Source organism: Chiloscyllium plagiosum, chromosome 2 (assembly GCF_004010195.1).
Source record: "Chiloscyllium plagiosum isolate BGI_BamShark_2017 chromosome 2, ASM401019v2, whole genome shotgun sequence".
NCBI lineage: Eukaryota > Metazoa > Chordata > Chondrichthyes > Orectolobiformes > Hemiscylliidae > Chiloscyllium > Chiloscyllium plagiosum.
This window is the reverse complement of record NC_057711.1, coordinates 121,180,223-121,203,066: the sequence shown is the minus strand read 5'-3', so window position 1 is coordinate 121,203,066 and position 22,844 is coordinate 121,180,223. Positions and strand designations below refer to the sequence as shown.

The window sequence follows — 22,844 nt, the reverse complement described above, 5'->3', positions numbered from 1 at the left end:
CTAATCTGCAATCTTCTTCCTGACCTCTCCGCCCCCACCCACTCTCCGGCCTATCACCCTCACCTTAACCTCCTTCCACCTATCGTACTCCCAACGCCCCTCCCCCAAGTCCCTTCTCCCTACTTTTATCTTAGCCTGCTTGGCACACCCTCCTCATTCCTGAAGAAGGGCTTATGCCCAAAACGTCGATTCTCCTGTTCCTTTGATGCTGCCTGACCTGCTCCGCTTTTCCAGCAACACATTTTGAAACAAAATTATATCTATTTGAAATTTTACAGGGAGATAATGATGTAAATCAGCAATAGTTGAAACATAATTATTGCATTTAAAGAGCAAGTTTTGATTTCCTGCACCTATCTTTGCATGCCTAGTGGCATTTTGTTTTTCTTTCATCTTCCTTGCCTCCTTTCTCAAAGCGACAGATTCAGTTTTGGGTCTGTTGAATATTCTCTAGTCCTTCTATTGCTTCCCATGGTTTAGGAGTAAGCAAAGACTCTAATCACATTCTTTGGTAGTGGATTTTAACTGAGTCCTTTCTGTCTTCCTCCATGTCTCCACAAATGCTGTTCCCAGCAGAGGTCAAAGGGTAGCAATTAATTACAAAAACTGGCTGATTTTGGATTGTTTGGAGAATGTCATATTCACAGGAACATCAGATAAAATAATTCCATCAGATCTAATGAGCTTACGTGACTTGGAGTGCAATGAAACCATACCCATCAAATCTCAAATGCAGTAAAATGAATCTTTGGCTTTTCAATATTATACAAGTGAATTATACACCTTGCAAAACTATAAGGCCATACTCCCAAAAAGAAATCATGTATTTGGAAATCATTGAGTCACAGAATCACTACAGTGCAGATAAAGGCCATTCAGCCCATCAAGTCTGCATCGACCCGCTGAAGAGCATCCCCCCAACTCTATCCCCATAATCCTGCATTTACCATAGCTAAGCCACCTAACCTGCACAGCTTTGAACTGCGGGAGAATATGTTATGAAATCGAGCCAGATGTTGCCTTATTCTTAACAAACACTCCTTCTCAACACAGCTTCTCAATTGCAAGCATTAGATTAGTTGGAGCATTCTGTGAAAAATAATAATACTTTGAAAACACAAGTCATTTTGTTGCAAAATATAAGAGTCAACTATCAAAATAAATAAGATTGTTTTTGAGTCTTTTCATCAGAAGCTATCTCAAACTTCCAACTGTGATAATTCTGGATCAGACTGTAAAGGCTGTCATTGCAAGTGAGTGGTTTCTAATGTTTTTTTCATATCTGAAAAAGAGGTTAAAATATAATGTAAACTGTCACAATTGCATAATTACACTGTCATACATTTTGTAAAAATGGTTAATCTGATTTTTTTAAAAAGGATACAGAAGAACAGATTTTTCCCGCAATGAAGATCCTCTCTGTTGTGGTAAGAATGGCAAAAGGCATTAGAATTCAATGCCCACTTCCTAAGCCCAGCATTTTGCCTTTTCACAGGGTTGGAACTGGGTGCATTTTGTAGTCTGTAGAGGGAGATACAACTGATGGTGGTTTAACCTGACAGTCACCTAACCTCAGGCAAGGGGAAAGGTTGAGAAGGACGGCCTTTCACGTTAACCTCAGCCAATGTGGGAACTGAAGCCATGCTGTGGACGAAGAGATGCATTTCGGAATACCTGCCATTTGAAACACACAGTGTGAAGATTAAATCAGGTAAGACGAGGTCTGATCTCAGTGCATTTGTTCTGGGTTGCCATGGTATCCCTTTGGAGAGCTGGGCTACTCCTGTGGATATGGCCCCAGATCGTGTTCCCTCTACTTGTCTTTCCACCTCCACTGCCCATACGTAGTGGTGATGTCTGAGGCCTATGGGACGGCTGCACAGGCCTACAATGTACAGGGGACTATAAAGGCCAACTCACAGACACGGACACACACACACACTCACACTCTCTCTCTCTCTCTCTGTGGTCCACGAGGACCCCCACCTCTGCAGAGTTGAAGCAGGAATGGAAATTGAGACCGGCAACACCTGCAGTTACACAAAGCAAACAGATCGATGTGTTACCTTACAATTAATTATAACGGGAACACTTAGAATTTGATTAACCTTTGAAGAAAATAATGGGCTCTTGTGAAGATGCAAGAATCCAAACCTTCTGAGAAAACAGGAGATTGGAAGGACACCACAGGAAATTGGACCATAAAGGATTTTGTTTTGTGGAACAATGATGCATCAAAATTAATAGAGCTGCCATTTTGCTTTGGTAGTGATTATGAAAGAGGCATTACAGGAGGAACATGCGCTGTAAATATAAGGGAGCTAGTTGATGTTCTTTACTTGGATATCCAGACAGCATTTGACAAGGTGCCACATAAAAGGTTACCGCACAAAGTAGAAACACATGGTGCACAGGGAACAAAACAGAAATTGCTGGTAATGCTCAGCAGATCTGGCAGCACCCACAGATGCTGCCAGTTTTGAGGAAGGATCACCGGTCCCAAAATGTTAACTCTGACTTCTCTCCATAGATGCTGCCAGACCTGTTGAGCTTTCCAGTCATTTTTGTTTTGTTTATGATTTCTAGAATCCACACATCTTTCATTTTTTAATTTTGTATAATAGCATGGATGGAAGATTGGATGACTGTCAGAAAACAGTGAGCATGCAAGTTGGCAAGATGTGAGAAACAGGCTCTGAAAGGTGTCTATGGTGGGCCATCAAATGCTTCAATTTGTAACAGGTAGGGAACATAGGGTACAGTGACTAAATTTGCATGTGACACAAGGATGGGTATGAAAGTATCTTTTGAAGATGACCAAGTTGTAGACTGATATACATACGTAAGTTAAGTGAGTGGGCAAAATCTAGCAAATGTTGTATAATTTGAGAAAATGTGAAGTTGTTCGCTCCAGTGGGAAAAATAAAAACTAAACAGTCTAAATCAAGAATGTCTAGAGAATTTTGTAGTATAGAGGGATCCAGGTACTGTACTGCACACATTATAATAGGTTAGTATGTAGGTTCTGTAAGTGATTAAAAAGGCAACTATAATACTATACTTTATTATAAGAATTAAGCATAAAAAATAAGGCAGTAATGCTTCATTTATACAGGGCATTGGTGAGATCATGTCAAATACTGCGGGCAATTCTGGGCTCCTTTGTTAAATGACGCAAATGCATTAGAAGCAGTCCAACAGAGGTTTACTAGATTGATATCTGGAATGAGCAGGTTGCCTTATGAGGAAAGACTGGAAAAACTGGGCTTATTTTCAGCAGAGATTAGAAGAGTGAGGAACGATTTGATTGAAGTTAATAAGATTCTGACTGGTCTTGACAAGGGGGATGAGAAACAGATATTTCTTCTTATGGGCATGTCCAGATCTAGGGGACACTGTCTTAAAATTATGGCCTGCCTTTTTAGGACAGAGATGAGAGAAAATTTCTTCTTGAAAGGTTTCTGCAACTTTGGAACTCTCACTCCCAGAAGGTGGTGGAAGCGGGGTCATTAAATATTTTTGTAAGGCAGGGGTTACGTAAGGGACCCAACGGTTATTGAAGGTAGATGGGAATGTGAAATCAGAACACAAACAGATCAGCTATGATCCTGTTGAATGGCAGAGCTGGCTTGGAGGGCTGAGTGGCCTAATTCTTTAACTTGTTTTACAGGCATTTTGTCAGAACTCAACAGGAAATTCTGAATGCAGCAACATTACCAGTGAGGAACAAGAACCTTTCTAACCCAAACTTTACTGTAGCTACCATGCCCACCAACACAAGCAACCTCCAACCATTCAACGACAGAAGCCTTCAGAACTGTGGAATTCATGTATTCAACCGTCTCATTTGGAAAAAGAATCTTCAAGCAAGTAACAGGCCTGCAATGATAATGGACTGATCCAACAAGTATATTTTGACCATGTCTGTAAGCTTTATATCTGTATTTTAGTGAATAATTATATCACATTTTATTAAGTAACTTTCATGCAATGTTGTGCAATAAACTTGCATTTATCTTGGTGTTAAGATGAATGCTTTGCTGCTGGTTATTTTTTAAATTGGAATATTTGGTAAACTAAAAAAATGGACTATACAAATTTGTAGTTAATGGACCATTTCTACAGACAACCCTGGTGTGGTCATGACACAAGAATTTACATTACGTGGAGACTGAGATATAATCTGTTCTGCTATCTGGCTGCCCCAGCAGCGCAACAAGATTCTTCTGTGTGCAACTATGTCACACAGACCAGTAAGGAAGCAAGTTGAAGCTCGACTTGCCTTACATTAGCTGATTTCAAGGTAGATATAACAGCTGTTGATAGTTTGGTTTGAATATGTTTTATTTATTGTTGTTGGTAAATTAGTTAATTTCTCCAGTTTGTTGCGGAGAAGAATCTCCTGTCATGTGTTCTTTGCTGATCTACAGGATTTAGAGTTAACTGTAGAGATTGAATCTCAAGATTTAGATTCAAGCATACATACACCTGAAATGTTAGACCTCAAAATGTGGTGAAACCCAAATATCAGTGGCATGCATTCTTTCATTCATCCATGCATAGCTCCAGTTTTAGTATTTTAATGATCTTAACAGCCAGAACACCAATTAATTATATTTCATTTATGAATAAAAAAGCATAATAACAGTTGTCCAGAAACCAGGCCAGAAGCTAATGTATTCTGCCCACAAATACATTACTCAAACATAGAAAATATATTAATTCACACCTCATATAATAATATATGGACAATGTCAGAGTTAATTTGAGTGTTTTCACTGTATTGTAGACTACACCAATCCAGGGTTTCTGCCCATCTTCAAGATTTTGGATGTCTTTCAGAAATGTTGTAATAAATTACGTTTTAAATTTTTTTGTGCAGAGAGCCAAGTCAATTTATATGTCAGAATATTTTTAACAAACCCATAATACTGGCAGAAATTTCAGCTGATTTACAGAATAATAGAAATTTTTGACAGGTTTATTGCTCAGTGATGTATAACTCTAATGGTTAGCACTATATTATGTTCGACTGTGTTTTATTCCTTCATATTGCTGCCTGAATCTACATATTGGGTTGGATTTTAGTGTTAAGTTAGCGTAATTGAAGACAGGAGCTGATAAAATGAGGCATTTGGTCTTCCATCCACCTTTCCATCCAAACCTGACCTGTCTCCCATATTACACTATTTGGGGAAGGTGCCAGGGGCAATTAATGGCCATCTAAGGGGTCATTCTGCCATTGCCACTATTCAATATGCAGTAAAAGCAGAGATAGGCAAAGCAGTTACCCTAGCAGCATTCACTTTAATGCTATCAGGAAAGGGCAGTATGCCCTCTCCAAGTGCCCTGCTGTACCGATCAGAGGCTCTGTCCCAAGATAACACTTAATGTAACATTAGTTAAGCAGTGATTGAGGTTCATTGATAACATATTTGCTGGTGTGATAGAAGGGGGGAATACGCAGGAATAGGAATTGGAAGGAGCTGGAAAACTGAACAGCTAACAAACTCTATGCACAAAGAATGGTGCCTGAGCTTCTGTTGTCGATCCAAATTAAGAGATCCTCCATTAACTCTTGTGCCTCCAGCTTCTGTTACCTTGGTGCCAAACCCTCCTCAGTTACTTCTCCTGAATCTGCTGGGCAGGTTTGTCCAAGATACCAGTCTTACATCTAAGACCAGGATCCATTATTCTTCTTCATCCGATCAGATTGGCCAGCATGTTTCCTGGATGGGGCTTCCTCCCAGATGGAGGCAGGAGTACCACACTGTACAACACTGTATTAGTTATAGAACTAATACAAAATGCTTAATAAATCGCTAGAGGTATATGAAATTGGAGCTTTATTGGAACACATCTCGCTGCTCTGTTTTACATCTTTTATGAGACTGCATAGACCAAGTCATGTGAAGTTGCACCACTTACTGTGATGATATACAATTAACATATTAACAATTGGAATCAACACATTAACAATACAATTTTGAATAGAACAAGTTACACTCCATTTGGAATCAATTAAGGTTGCTTGCGGCCGGCAGTCAGCTTTTGAGTCAGTGGGAGCTAGACTATTTCTGTCAGGGATGTGAGGAATATGTCTCTAAGTATGATCTAGCCCATTGCAAGTCTGCACAACACATAACAACCAACACAAGTTTGATGATAATATTTAGAAATAGTTTGAGTGATTGGTTCAATCAATGATTTACTAAGCTTTACATTATTTCAAATTGAAAAAAAGAAATAGTTTTACTTAAATTTTCCCATCACAGACCTTCACTTTGTTAACAATAAACAGGAGTGTAATTAGAAAGGAAAAACATCACTTTTTCAGCCACAGAACAGATACATGAACAGTAAATGTGTGAAGAAGTGGAGAAACATTAATATTAATGAGTAATTACATTCAGAATGTTCAGTATTTTAAAGTGATTTATATCTTTAAAAACCTGAGGCACAACAATCCTTAATGCAATCTAAAATATCCCCTCTGATTGATCACCTCCCTTTAATTCAGAGATTCCCAGTGTTTGACCAGCTCTTTAACTGTATGTTAATGACTCCACAGCCATCTATTCCATTACTTGAAACTCCATTCTTCCAGATCACACTTACTCAGTAGGAATCACCTCCAATTTTCTTTCAGAGCAACAATTAAATCATATTTTGATTTTTTTTCCATGCTCTACAAAATGCCCTTTTCTCTCTAAATCTTTAGTTGAATGCTATCAGCACTTACCATTCATGTTTTCACTTCATTTCCTGTTTGCCAATCTGCACTAAGCACTGGGTTAGAAGTTCAGAAGTGAAGCAAGCCATGCACCTTAATGGTGAAATCCACAGTGAATGTGATGTTGTACCTCATGTGGATTGATTCAGTGATGTCTGGACTGTAGCAGACAGATTGCTGGTGATGGAACAACATCAAAATACCAGCAAAAACCCTCAGGCCAATGTGGAATGCAAAACACAGCTGCAGTCAGGAATGGGGAGATAAGCAGAATCAGAAAGAAGCTCTTCTAATCTCTTCTGTGTTACAACTTCCCTTGCATCCTCAAACTCACTCATTGAATAACCAAATGAAATACAATCAGTAACAACATTCCATCAAATCATCGAAATCAAGGTGGCCTCTGTCGGACTTAGCATTTCAACCAAATGTTGATGCAACATTACAAAATTAATTGAACAGTTCTACTGAACTGCGACTGAGAAAAACTAGCATAATATTTACAAGTTGTATCAGTGACACGCCAGAATCAGCAGAACATTCTGACTATGGTCCAAGACCGCCTGATTCCATTAGTAGTTATAGTGAAATCACTTCAGAAAAAAATACAGTTTGCTTGTAAATTACATTAAGTAACTTGACTGTAATTAGACTTCTTCCTTGTCCTTACATTGGCTCCATACATTGTTACACAGTCCTCCATTCCATTCCAACTGATTCTCTCTTAAAGTTAGAAAACAATGTAATACCTGACCTTTGCCAATCCTTTCTCCCTCCTTCATATTTTACAACCCAAAGCTAACATTTCCCTTTATTTTCTCTTTGATTTATTGGCCATCCCTCTTGTACACATTTTATAAAACTGCAGAAGAAATCGGTAATGCAAAATAATGAAATTCACAGCAGTTTGGATTAAGTCATATTTTAAACCTGATTCAGCAAAGCACTCATTTTAATATTTCAAAAATATAATAATAAAATTAGTTTCAGCTATGGTTCAGTGACTGTCTTCAGTATATCACGATTAGTACACTTGGTCTGTGCATTTCTGTTTAAAGATACAGCCTTGAAAATGTGATGGCAAATTTGATTTTAATTTCATGATTTGACCTGATTTACATCGCAACACATCACTGCTTCCTATAAATATCTTGTTGTTAGAAAATAGAAAATATCAGGTGTGAGTTGCTTTACCACCTGTGGTACAGTGGCACAGTGGTTAGCACTGCTGCCTCACAGCGCCAGAGACCCGGGTTCAATTCCCGACTCAGGCGACTGACTGTGTGGAGTTTGCACATTCTCCCCGTGTCTGCGTGGGTTTCCTCCGGGTGCTCCGTTTCCTCCCACAGTCCAAAGATGTGCAGGTCAGGTGAATTGGCCATGCTAAATTGCCCGTAGTGTTAGGTAATAAGGGGTAAATGTAGGGGTATGGGTGGGTTGCGCTTCGGCGGGTCGGTGTGGACTTGTTGGGCCGAAGGGCCTGTTTCCACACTGTAATGTAATGTAATGTAATGTAATGTAATGTAATCTCTCCAGGTTTCTGTTATAATTTTGATGGAAAAAGCGCTGACACCAATTAACCAGGTTTCTGATAAAGTCACGACAGAGAAAAGGGAGAAACTCCAAAGAAGTTCACCTTCTTAACTGCAATGAAAATCCTCTGTAATTAATGGTGGATATTGTATTTGTTTTAAATCTAATCCAAAGAGTTTTGTATGTTTTGTTTCTGTGATCTTTTGCTTGTTAATTATGGGTGATATCCTGAATCTACCTTTCGAATAAAACATCAGCACATGACCAACAATAGTATACAGAGATTTCACATAGGACACTGTCCAATTCATCATTTTATGATATAATTGAAAGACAGCCAGGAATATGAAAAGGTAAATTCATTCAGAAGAATAGATGCATCACTTACTTTTTCCATTTCTTTGAAGTCATCATCTAGTTTGGTCCCTTCCGCACCACCAACCTTTTCACTGACACGCTGTGAAAACATAACATATCCAAAGGTAAGACTGCATTAATACATGCATGGAAAGATTCCATCATAAACTGACAACATTGACATGGCTGAATCTATTCTTTAGAAATTAACAAATTACAAAGAGATAAAACTGTTGCAATGCAATACTGGACCAACAAATTGGACTAGTGAATTTTAAACTGCTCTCCTCCCTTCACCTATAAAGTCTTAATCAAAAGGAAATTAAATGGGAAGCAAGCGAATCTCAAATTGGCACCTGCTGAGGAGGAGAATTGAAGAAACTGCATTCACTGAGTTGCTTCTAAATATTTCCAGGCTGCTTTTCAAACCAGTATCTTCTCAGTTTCATTAGTTAGTAATAATCTTACATCTAAGAAGGTTATAAGTGCAATGCCCATTTACCCCGACCTAGCATGTGAACACACAACGCAGACTACCATTGAATGTAATATGCTTGCATGATCAAAATTAACATTAAAGATCATATGCCAGAAGTTGAAGCTGCCCAAGCCATTTTCCTGGTTTCTTAGTCAAACATTTCACCAACAACCAAAACAGATTAAATGGTCATGTACATCATTATGGGATCTCACAATGTGCAACTGACTTCCAAACTTGCCCAGGTAGCAAAAGTAACTGTAATTCAAATTAATCAATTGTCTTTTGCGACAGTACAAAAAAACGAAGCACTATGGGCAGAAATGTTTGGCTATATAAAATAACAATCGAGGTTTGTTAAATATATCATTTTACTTGCATGACACTGTAATCATTTGCAATAAATTCCATGTCTATGGTCCTACTCCACAACCACCTGAAGAAGGAGTGGCACTCCGAATGCTAGTGCTTCCAAATAAGCCTGGTGGACTATAACCTAGTGTAGTGTGATTTTTAACTATGTAAAATAAAACATTTTAAAAAAGTATATTTGTGCGAACTTCAGTATTTGGTCATTGTTTGAGGAGTAAGGACGTGCTTACATAGCATTTGCACTTCAGATTGAACTTAGAAAGCCAGTTGGCTCAGTTACTGGAAAGAAACATCAAAATACTTCAGGGCAGAGGGATCTGGGTGTCCTCATGCATGAATCGCAGAAAACTACTATGCATGCATAGCAGGTACTAAGGAAGGCAAATGAAATTTTGGCATTCATTGCTGAAGAAATGTAATGTAAAAGTAGGGAAGTGTTGTTGCAACTGCTCAAAGCATTGGCGAGATCATGTCTGGAATAATGCATCCAGTTTTGGTCCCCTTACTTGAGAAAGGATATAATTGTATTGGAGGCAATTTAATTCCAGTGATAAAATGCTTGACTTAGGAGGAGAGACTAACCAGTTTAGGGCTATATTTTCTACAGTTTAGAAAAATGAGAGAAGATCCAATTGAGGTACTTAAGATGCTACAGACGACTGACAAAGTTGACATAGGATCTATCTTTCTACTTGTGGGGCTATCTAGAATGAGAGGTTATAGTTTCAAAGTAATGGGTGGCTGACTTAAAGCAGAGATGAGGAGGAATTACTTCTCTTAAAAAAGTTATGAATCTGTGTAACTCACTATCCCAGAATGGACACTGGGTCCCTGAGCAAAGAGGAGATAGGTTTTTAATTAATAGTGGGTTAAAGGTTGAAGGGGGGGGGGGGGGTTGAACAGGTAAGTAGATTTGAGGCTGAGATGAGATCAGTCTTGATCACTTAAATGGCAGAGCAAGCTCGATAGGCTGAATCACCAGCTTTTACTCTTAGCTCTTCTGCTGTGTATATTCAATGTTTGTCCCTCACTGACTCCTACACTACCAATATCCCAATTGTTCTTTGGGTAATAATTACTTATCATCTTGGTATTTCTCTGTAATTTCCCTGCAGATTTATTCCTTTACATTTATCCTAATAATCTGTGTGCTATAGACTACACTAAGAAAAATAATTTTACCCTTTTTGTTCTTTCACTTGAATCAAATTGTTTCCATCCTTAAACCCTTTGGGACGGTCATCTATCTCCCACACTGCAATGATCTCCTTAATCAATAATGCCTCCCCTCCTCTTTCCTTCCTCTTCTATCTTTTCTGAACACCTTGTCCCCAGGTTTATTTAACACACAGTGCTGCCTTCCTTGAGCCAGGTCTCTGTTATTGCTGCAACATCGCATTTCCACATTGTAATTTATACCTGTAACTCCCCAAAGTTACTACATGTAAGCATGCACAGTAACCCTGATTTAACCTTTATTACTTTCTTCCTTACTACAATTTTAACTTATTCTTTATATGGTGGTACTATCTGTCTCTCCAAACTTTAGTGAAGTGCATCACAATAGCTCTTCCTTTCTTTTTCATCTCCTCCTATATAGTCCAGCCACTCATAGTGCCTCAAATGTAATTCTGATTGTACTCTCTCAAGGAACCAGTGCTCTCATCAACTTTCAAAACAGAAAACTGATTTGTAAGTGGGTTCCACTCACCAGGAAGCTCCCAGACTGTTTGCCTGTTTGTCTTAGATTCAAGGCAATCACCTTTCTAACTCTTAAGCTGCAGTGTGACTCCCCTCTCTGAATGTGCTATCCACATAACTCTCAGTCTCACGGAAGAACCACAGTATCCTGAGCCAATCCTAGAGTTAAAATTCCTGCACATGTGGTCATCTAAGATACCAGTAGGGTCTATTACTTTCCACATATTACAGGCTACACTTTCCACTTAATTAAACTGCACTGTTAATTAGGTGGATTGTGTAGCCTGTAATATGTTTATTTCTCTTATGTTAACTTTATTTTGCTTTTGATTACTTACGTAACTTTATTATATTAGTTCTGACATTCCCTCCTTCTTGGTGTTGTTGAGCTAAATCCAAGTATGCTATTTGCATAATAATTAGCTTTTCTAATTTACAGCAATTTAAAGAAAGTCCTGAATAACAGTCTTGAACTGACAATGACATTACTAAAAAGGAGTAGAAGCAATAAAGCACATCCTCCTTGGTCTTTACCAAAATCCACACTCAGCACACTTTGCTTGAAGTAAATATGACTTAAATATGGATTTACTCCCCTGCATTGAACGCCCATTTGAATCAAATGCCTAGATATACTCACTCAGCCTCTGCTTCCCTCAGGCAATGCTCCCTCACACTAATTGTGCATCCTTTCTTAAAAACAAAAACGTCAAGGACTAAATTAAAAATGTAATAATTAGAATTTAGGTAGAACTGCTATGAAAGAGATTGTTGCCTCACATGGCATTAGGGTATTAGCAAAAATGGCTCCATTTTCAATAAAGGTCTGCACTACCAAGTGACTATTAGCAGAATTCAGAGCTGTCCTGAAAATCACAGACAGCAACATCAGATGATATAAACTGATGACAAACACAGATAATTTTAATAGAACATCTGTCTCCACTTAAATTACAGTCTATCTAGCTACTGAAGTGGAACATTTTCCTGAATGATTTGATGAGATCAACATCACCAGAGAATCTACATAAGGTGTCACATCAGACCACTGTCAATCAACATCCAAACCGATGAACACTTTCAAAATCCATCTGGTCACTGTGCGATTATGGTTTCTTCAGTAGTAATGAGGGTGCCAATGGAACAACAGACATACCTTTCCAGTCAAAGCATTATTCTAGTAATTAGCGAGCATGCTTCTGATGTTGATGTCTTTAAGTACCTACATAGTAAGCCACAATGTTAGAAATTATTAATGTGAAGCATTTACTTTACCAAAATTGGCAGCATTATATGTTGGTACTTTGGAAAACACATCAAAATCAAGAGAATTTTACAGGGGCATTTTATAGGGGCACTGTAATCTGATTCACATTACCGAGGATAAGATAAATAGTTGAGAAAATTCAAAGAAAGATAATAGAAAGAGTTTGGATCTATTTTACTCAATTAAAACAGTTCTAGCAGAACACTCAATAGCAGAATGGCAGCCAGACATGAACTCATGACCTGCATTGATCTGCTATGCTATACCCGTGTGTACAAGGCAGCAGTGTCAAGGCTAGAATGTAGCATGCACCTCAATGTCACTTCTTCACAAAAGAGTCAATGTTGCACAAGGAGCAGCCCACAGGGAGGAAATGCAACAGCCAAATACCCTGGAAGTTTCTTCTCAGGGCACTCGAGAAGCACCCTGCCAACTCATATCTCCTTTGCTATTGATTCCATTGTTCCAGCAGCTGAGGCAGTGTGCTCGTGGAAGACACTCAGAGCTGGCCTGGACTCTCTAGGTCCTGAGCCCCCAGAAGGCACCCAAAAAAGTTTTCAAAAACACCAGGATGTTGACAGTTCTCAGGTTCCCTCCACACCAGCTAATGATGTAAGGCCCACAACTAGATGCATTGGTAGAGAGAAGAAAATAAGATCTTCTAAGGGTGTATCAGAGGCACAACTGTTCAATCATTTTCTATGATATGTATTTGTGTTTATACATATTCACTCGTATTGTTATATGTTGCAATTTTATTGTCTCAATGGGGCAATATGTTTTCTGAAGTGAAAGATGTAAAGTATCTCCAACCAACAAAATTATGTATTGCATTTCAATCTTTGACAACATCAAGGACAGAGCAACCCACCTAATACTCACCACATTCATAAACTCTCACTCTCTCTGCCACCAATGTTCAATAGAAATAGTGTGCACCATCCACAAGATGTACTGCAGAAATTCACCAGGGGATAAGTCAGAAGACAGCACCTTCCAAATCAATGGGCAATCATGCAAGAATAGACAATGCACCAGGAGAATGATTCCAGCCTGTTGGGTTTGGTATTTCACTGCAGAATGTTAATTTGCAGCTTGGTTAGGATAGGTAGGTTGATAATTTCAATACATCAGTCACTAATGAATTTAATATGGGTTTGAGGTTAACTATGGACTTCCCAGAATTCACTTGTGCAAGCTGAGCAAAGTAACAATGAACGAGATTGATGCCATGCTAAGCTGTGCTGGAACCTCATAGCTGCTTTCTTGCCTTATTGAGTGAGACACATTGTTCACAGTTATGCTGAGAGGTTACAGCTACAACTTTTAACATTGCTTGCTCTACTTTGGAGGCATCCCTAATTCACAAAACATTAGAGAAGATGGCACAGTCATGCATATTGAGGAAAACTGCATTTTCCCCAAAACAAACAAGTGAAGTGAGGCCGAAACAGGCTCAGACAAAAAGTTGGCCCAAGCATGGAGGCAGTAAAACTGTCAGAGTATTTTCTCAAGATTCAGAACTGCGTAAAACAGTTTTGTGAATTGATAGGTTTGATATTGGTGTATTTGTTGCCTGGCTGACAAGATATAAACAAAAATAGGTCTTTTTCTGTTTGGAAAGATGTAACTAGTCGGATGCCACAAGGTTAAATTCTTAGGGCCCAACTGCTTACAACTTATATTAATGACTTGGATGCAGAAATTATAGGTACTACAGTCAAATTTGCAGATGACACTAAGATAGATGGGAAAGTAAGTTACAATGAGAAAATAAAAATGTATAAATGGATATGGTTACAATAGGTGAATTGACCAAAATTTGACAGATGATGTTTAACGTTGATAAGTGTGAGGTTATCCATTTTGGTTGGAGGAATAGAAAGGCAACATTATCTAAATAGAGAGAAACTTCAAAATGCTTTGGTACAGAAGGATCTGGATGTCCATGTCCATGAATCTCAGAAAACTGGTGTGCAGATACAGTAGATAATAAAGAAGGCAAATAGAACATTGGCATTTATTGCTAAAGGAATGGTGTATTAATGTAGGGAAGTGTTGCTGCAACTGTATAAGGCATTAGTGAGACTGCATCTGAAATATCGCATACAATTTGGTCCCATTACATAGGGAAGGATGTAGTTGTTTTGGAGGCAATACACTAGATTGATTCCAAAGATGTAACTTATCTTATGAAGAGAAATTGAGCAGTTTAGGCTTACACTCTCTGAGGTTTAGAAGAATGAGAGGAGATCAAATTGAGGTATTTAAGATGCTAACAGGGATTGAAGAAGTTGAAGTAGAGAGGATGTTTCCTCGTGTATGGCAATCTAGAATGAGAGATCATAGTTTGAGGATAAGGGTTAGCAGAATCAAACAGAGATGAGGAGGAATTACTTCAAACGAAGAGTCATGAATCTGGAATTCATACCCCAGAATGCAGTGGATGCTGGGGCATAATCTACTTAAGGAGGAGATAGACAGATTTTTATCTAGTAATGTGTTGAAGGGTTATGGAGAGCAAGAAGGAAACTGAAGTTGAGGCTGAGCTGATCTCAACCCTGATCATATTAAATAACAGAGCAGACACAAGGGGCTGAATTGCTTACTCCTTCTCTTCATTTTTATGTTCTTGTTGTCTCAGATAAAAGGGACTGCCATTTAGGACTAAGATGAACAGATGTTTTTTCACTTTAAGGTCATGCATTTCTGAGGACATTCAGGGCAGAAACAGATAGATTTTTGGGCACTGACGGAATCACAGAACATATGGATATAGTATGAAAGTATAGATGATGGAGAAGTTTGATCATGATGTTGAACAATAAAGCATGCTTGAGAAGTCCAATAATTTACTCCTGTTCATTTTTCTTATGTTCCTTCTGTTTTCAGTTCCTGCAAAGAATGCTTTGGGCACAGAGCTGATGGATGGATCGTGCAATGTTAAGATATAAATCTGAGTGAAGAAATTGTAGAATGGCATGTCTTATAGTCTCCTACTGAAAGACTGGATGTTCTGTTGTCGGCAGTGGGTGTGGGAGACTCGCCTTGTTGGGCTGTCCATTACCAAATCACGTCTTCGACCACATTGGTACAGATTGATTACTGGCTGCAGAGACTGAGGGAGATGAGAGCACGTTGTTGTGGTTCTGTTCGCCGAGCTGGGAATTTGTGTTGCAGACGTTTCATCCCCTGTCTAGGTGACATCCTCAGTGCTTGGGAACCTCCTGTGAAGCGTTTCTGTGATCTTTCCTCCGGCATTTGTAGTGGTTTGAATCTGTCGCTTCCGGTTGTCAGTTCCAGCTGTCCGTTGCAGTGGCCGGTATATTGGGTCCAGGTCGATGTGCTTATTGATTGAATCTGTGGATGAGTGCCATGCCTCTAGGAATACCTAGATGATAGCACATTTAATGAGACAACATACCCATGAAATTATTACTCTTTATTTCTGAGAAATAAATATTACTTTTTCTCTTGTAAGCGGCTAGAAATAAGTTTGAAATATTTCATTAAGCTGCCTTATTCAGGAGATTAATGGATGTTTTAAATGGATTGACAGCACCCAATGGGAAGAAAGATTTACAATATTGGTTATCTCATATTATTGCTGTTCTCAAACTTAACAATGGCTGCACATGGAAGAGGGAACAGCAAATCATAAATATTTAAACTATTGCCCCACTGAATTGTTAGTTTGCATGTTCTGAGTGCTTTATTTTATGAAGGACAAATCAGTTTTGATTCCATTTCACTTTGTAAAAGATATTCTTCACAATCGTTGTCAAACAATATCTATCTTGCATTTTTGTCATGATTATTCCATTCATTGTACTTGCCTCTGATTAGGGCAAGGAACATACATAGGAACAGGAAAGGATATTGAGCTAATTGAGGTTATATCTCCATTCAATCAGATCATGGCAGACCAGTAATATAGGGCTGAATTTTACCAAACATCAGCTAAGTGTCAATTTTGGGAAGTTGCATGGAAGGTTTCTTCTCCATGAACTTAGTAAGTTTTCTCATTCAATTTTAAACTGCTCACCTTATCTCATATGCACCACATCTCTACGATGTGCCAATTATTCTCTCTCTCGTACTCACTGGTGGCGGAGGTACCCCACCACTGTCAGGACCAAAAGAAAATTCCAATGCTGGCACCATATTTAAAGGCTAGCTGCTGCAACACTGCCAGCCATGAATAATCCTTCACAATATGTACAAGTAGGAGAAAAACAAGAAAGAGGGCATATAAGTGGAATAAGTGACACTTCATGCAAATGCACTTGCACACTTGCAACCAGAATCAAGCTATACAGCTCAGCCATTCATTGCACAATATAACCCTGTCTAAATGATGCCCCTCCTTCCCAGATGGCCAGTGTAGCACAAAATCCTGTTATTGGGAGCATAACTTTCTGGGACGCTTTCAAAAGATTTACAATGTTTTTTTTTACAGAACAATAGAAAGACAAAAGAAAAAAAAACACAAAAAAACACATTTGCGTCTTGTATGAAATAGGCATTGCTTGCCTTTCAGGCAACAACAAATTCACAGTCAGTGAGTGATCAATAAATCTAGCTCAGATCTATTGGGATTGGGTGTCAATTAAGACCTGTCTATCTCAGTGTGCTTGATGCTGCAGTAATCTCGCAACCCAAATGCGATGTCCCTCCTGCACAATGTCCTCATTTTCCTCTGCAGAAGACTGCCGGCAAGCTCACAGCTCTTCAGTTTCCATCACATCCCCTGTATATCTGCTCCAGTTGTGTGATGGTTTTGCAGCACATTCTTCCTCGACCATACTGCAAGACCCAACCGAGACCAATCCAAGTATCAAAACCACTTCTTTCGGCAACTTATCATCTGCTCCACCGTGATCTTAGTGGAAGAATAAGGCTGCATTAATTCAGCCTCAGTCAGGGAGTTGCAGAATGATATCAATAGTTGTGTTTGCAGAGCATAGCCCTTGACTCACAGTAACCACCCTTGTAAAGCTTCTGACGCTTGAAACGAAGCAGGAACATTAGAGTTCACAAGGATATAAGTTACATGGCAGCTCCCAGGGTGTCTGGAGGATGTGGTACCAATCATCACAGATAACTTGTACATTGATGGAATGGAAGCTTCTTCTGCTGCATTACAATATGTCTCTCTTAGTGCAATGTGTTTACAGCATATAGTAGTTGAGGGAAGCCAGCTATTTTGGCAAAGTCTGCTGCCTGGGCCACAGCATAGAACTCTGGGAAATGAGATGTAGCGGGGAGATCTGGCACAAATTGCAATGGTAAAAGCCTTGATACATTTGTGGGTTGAGGATTGTGAGATCCCACAAAAGTCTGCAGTGGATCCTTGGATGCTGTGAGATACATAAATATTTACTGCAATTGTCACCTTGACAGCCACCAGAATAGGATGGCCACCCACTCTTTTAGGCCATATGTCCACGCTTTATTAGCTGGCAAAGTTTTGTGACAATATTTGAGACATCTGAAGTCCTTGACAGCAATAAACCTCATTCAAGTGGAGGAAATGATATTGAGCATAATAGTCTCTCAGCCTCCTATACCTCTTCATTGTCCTGAGGGGACCTTCAGCAGCAACTTCTTCAAATGAAGGATGTTTGGTAACCGCTGGAGATTGCTGTTGGTCCTCGGCTGGCTGAAACATCTGTTCCACCTCAAGATCTCCGCACCTTTTGGGGCATTTAGCTGCAGTGATGGTGACCCTTGCTGTGGCTGGATCAATTGGTCAGAGTTCCAATAAGTCTGTGTGGGGAATATCAGAAACAGAACACGTCTTCAGTAATAGGAGCAGTCAACATTCACATCATACACAATGAGGGTTTAGCATACTCCTCAATGCAGAGGAACATGGAAGACTCCAACAAGGAGGGCCATGGAAAGCTTCTAGATGAACCTTTGACATAGGGACCTTATTCTGGTGAATGCAGCGCAAGGCATATTGCATAAATAAAATAGAAGATTGTAGGTGTGGTAGGATTACTGAAATCTTCTCCCCCTGAATCTCCTATATCACCCAAGAAATTGCATTTCTTATAACAGTATGCTGGAGTTACGTAAGTTCAAGGTGAGGTAAAATCAGTGCTATGCTTTTGTTTGCCTGTGGGATCTTGGAATGTCTCTGTGAATTGTGGCTTGTAGATGAGACTTTTAAAGTTACATGTGATTACCCCTGCTTCATACAGATCACAATAATCAATCATAGAGTCATAGAGATGTACAGCATGGAAACAGACCCTTTGGTCCAACTTGTCCATGCTGACCAGATATCCGAAACCAATATCGTCCCACCTGCCAGCACCCGGCCCATATCCCTCCAAACCCTTCATACTCATCTACCCATCTAAATGCCTCTTAAATGTTGCAATTATACCAGCCTCCACCACTTCTTCTGGCAGCTCATTCCATACTAGTACCACCTTCAGTGTGAAAACGTTGCCCCTTAGGTCTCTTTTATATCTTTCCCCTCTCACCCTAAACCTATGCCTGCTAGTTCTGGACTCCCTGACCCCAGGGAAAAGACTTTGTCTACTTACCCTACCCATGCCCCTCATAATTTTGTAAACCTCTATAAGGTTACTCCTCAGCCTCCGACGCTCCAGGGAAAAAAGCCCCAGCCTGTTCAGCCTCTCCCTATAACTCAAATCCTCCAACCATGGCAACATCCTTGTAAATCTTTTCTGAACCCTTTCCAGTTTCACATCTTTCCGATAGGAGGAAGACCAGAATTGCACGCAATTTTCCAGCAGTGGCCTAACCAATGTCCTGTGCAGCCGCAACATGACCTCCCAACTCCTGTACTCAATGCTCTGACCAATAAAAGAAAGCATACCAAATGCCTTCTTCACTATCCTACCTGCCTGTGACTCCACTTTCAAGGAGCTATGAACCTGCACTCCAAGGTCTCTTTGTTCACCAACACTCCCTAGGACCTTACCATTCAGTGTATAAGTCCTGCTAAGATTTGCTTTCCCAAAATGCAGCACCTCACATTTATCTGAATTAAACTCCATCTGCCACTTTTCAGCCCATTGGCCCATCTGATCAAGATTCTGTTGTAATCTGAGGTAACCTTCTTCGCTGTCCACTGCACCTCCAATTTTGGTGTCATCTGCAAACGTACTAACTGTACCTCTTATGCTCGCATCCAAATCATTTATGTAAATGACAAAAAGTAGAGGTCCCAGCACTGATCATTGTCGCACTCCACTGATCACAGGCCTCCAGTCTGAAAAACAACCCTCCACCACCACCCTCTGTCTTCTATCTTTGAGCCAGTTCTGTATCCAAATGGCTCATTCTCCTTGTATTCCATGAGATCTAACCTTGTTGATCAGTCTCCCATGGGGAACCTTGTCGAACGCCTTACTAAAGTCCACATAGATCACATCTACCACTCTACCCTCATCAATCCTCTTTGTTACTTCTTCAAAAACCTAATCAAGTTTGTGAGACATTATTTCCCACGCACAAAGCCATGTTGACTATCCCTAATCAGTCCTTGCCTTTCCAAATACACGTACATCCTGTCCCTCAGGATTCCCTCCAACAACTTGCCCACCACCGACGTCAGGCTCATTGGTCTATAGTTCCCTGGCTTGTCCTTACCACCCTTCTGAACAGTGGCACCACATTTGCCAACCTTCAGTCTTCCGGCACCTCACCTGTGACTATCGATGACACAAATAACTCAGCAGGAAGCCCAGAAATCACTTCCCTAGCTTCCCACAGAGTTCGAAGGTACGCCTGATCAGGTCCTGGGGATTTATCCACCTTTAACCATTTCAAGACATCCAGCACTTCCTCCTCAGTAATATGGACATTTTGCAATATGTCAACATCTATTTCCCTACATTCTATATCTTCCATATGCTTTTCCATGGTAAATACTGATGCAAAATACTCGTCTAGTATCTCCCCCATTTTCTGTGGCTCCACACAAAGGCCGTCTTGCTGATCTTTGAGGGGCCCTATTCTCTCCCTAGTTACCCTTTTGTCCTTAATGTATTTGTAAAAACCATTTGGATTCTCCTTAATTCTATTTGCCAAAGCTATCTCATGTCCCCTTTTTGCCCTCCTGATTTCCCTCTTAAGTATATTCCTACTTCCTTTATATGCTTCTAAGGATTCACTCGATCTATCCTGTCTATATCTTACATATGCTTCTTTCTTTTACTTAACCAAATCCTCAATTTCTTTAGTCATAAAGCATTCCTTATACCACCCAGCCTTTCCTTTCACACTAACAGGAATATTCTTTCTCTGGATTCTCGTTGTCTCATTTCTGAAGGCTTCCCATTTTCCAGCCGTCCCTTTACCTGCGAATATCTGTCCCCCAATCAGCTTTTGAAAGTTCTTGCTTAATACTGTCAAAATTGGCCTTTCTCCAAACTAGAACTTCAACTTTTAGATTTGGTCTATCCTTTTCCATCACTATTTGAAATCTAATAGAATTATGATCACTGGCCCCAAAGTGCTCCCACACTGACACCTCAGTAACCTGCCCTGCCTTATTTCCCAAGAGTAGATCAAGTTTTGCACCTTCTCTTATAGGTACATCCACATACTGAATCAGAAAATTGTCTTGTACACACTTAATAAATTCCTCTACATCTAAACCTTAACACTATGGCAGTCCCAGTCTATGTTTGGAAAGTTAAAATCCCTTACCATAACCACCCTATTATTCTTACAGATAGCTGAGATCTCCTTACAAGTTTGCTTCTCAATAATTGGTAATGATCAATGACAGTGTCAAGGCTGCTTGTAACTAGGATTTATATGGATACTATATACATTTCACATGTAGGGTGCAATGACTACAGATGTCTTCAACCTGTACTGTGTAATTGCTTGATTAATGTTATTTCCTCTTGAAGGACATCACTTCGCTCAGAGGTAAAGGCTGCAGACTTTACAGATGTGGTTGCAGCCAATTTCCATTTCCATTGCTTTTATGTGAAGTGGATGAGGATGGAAGGCATCAGAGATTGAAATTGACAGCGTGAGTTGCAGGGTCAACCTGGTTATAAAAGCCCCAATCCCCTTCACCCATGAACCTCTATATTCCTTCCTCCCTTGAACTCCCTGCTGACACCATCAGAACTGAACTTCCACATTTCCCCACCTAGCTCTTTCATTAATGTCTTCATCACTAAATAGCTCTGGTCTACAGCTTAGCTGTACCAAATATCATGCTGTTCTGTTGTCCTATCAAAGCTAAGGTGATTGTGACTGTCAATGACCGACACCCTCCCCAGCAGCAACCCATGTCCTCCAGTACAGTATTGTCTCCTACCATTATACATTGTGCTGCCTCCCATCAAACCTCCTGGGCTGAGATTGAATGCCGTCCTTGTTTGGCTTTATGCCAATGCCAAATAGCAGGGCAAGACAAAATACCATGCGCCTTTAAACCTAAATGAGCTGACAAAGCACTAAAAGGCAAGGCATAGATGATGTGAGCATCCAAAGTAGGCGCAAAGGGATCGATTGCTAAGAAATCAAGAAATCAGCCCTGACATACATCCTGCTCAATGCATGAGATGGTGCCTATTCCTGCATGCAAAATGGCTTTGTGACTGTACTACAATCCAAGGTGTCAGTGCACTGCAAATAATGGTACTGGAGAACTGCTATCTCAGTAGGTTGGAGTTGTAACATAAAATGCAATGAGATTGGCATGTGTCCAGTGCCAACTGCTATGGACAGCATTGATGCAGTTGGTCATTGCCCGTGGAGTGTGCGCTGAAATTTTGGAGACTTTTATCCGAACAGAAGCCTGCAAGAGCAATCAACGAGCTAGAACCACCCATCAGGTACTTCCTTATAATCCTGTTACAAATTATTAAGAAGCTTGACAGTATCCAGAACTAAGCAGCTCACATGATTGGTACTGCCATCCATCATTTTCAACATTCACTCCCTCCACCGCTAACCCAGAACAGCAGCAGCGGTGTGGATCATCTACAAGATGCACTGCAGTAACTTACCAAGGCTCCTTGCAGCTTATAACCCATGACTCAAACACTTAGAAAGACAAAACAGCAGATGCTTGGGAACACCACCATCTGCAAGTCCACCTGCAAGCCATATATGAACGTGCCTTGGAATGATATCTTTGCTGCTTCACAATTGCTGTGTCACAGTCTTGGAACTCCCTTCCTAATACTATTGTGAGTAATTCAGAAGAAAGCTTGCCACCAACTTCTCAAGTGATGAGCAATATATGTTGACCTAGCCAGTGACACCCACATCCCTTGACAGAATAAAAACCTTCAAGCCGAGAAGGTGCTCTGGTAAACTTATGCTGCATATCCTTGAAGGCTAATATATCCTTTCTAAGATGTGGCTTAGAACTGCTCACAGTTGTTAGCGTA

At 39.9% G+C, this 22,844-nt stretch overlaps 1 protein-coding gene across 2 annotated transcripts in view; it reads right to left on the bottom strand.

Annotated features, from left to right (window-relative positions):
* Positions 1-22,844, bottom strand: part of LOC122563656 (endophilin-A1-like) — a 162,927-nt gene that overhangs the window by 23,675 nt on the left and 116,408 nt on the right. Inside the window, exon 2 of one of the 2 annotated variants that reach the window (XM_043717682.1) lies at positions 8,655-8,723. In XM_043717682.1, the coding sequence (XP_043573617.1) occupies positions 8,655-8,723 (69 nt within the window). Of the gene's footprint in view, positions 1-6,742; positions 6,832-8,654; positions 8,724-22,844 lie in introns of those variants that run through there. The other variant, XM_043717692.1, reaches the window with a different exon arrangement.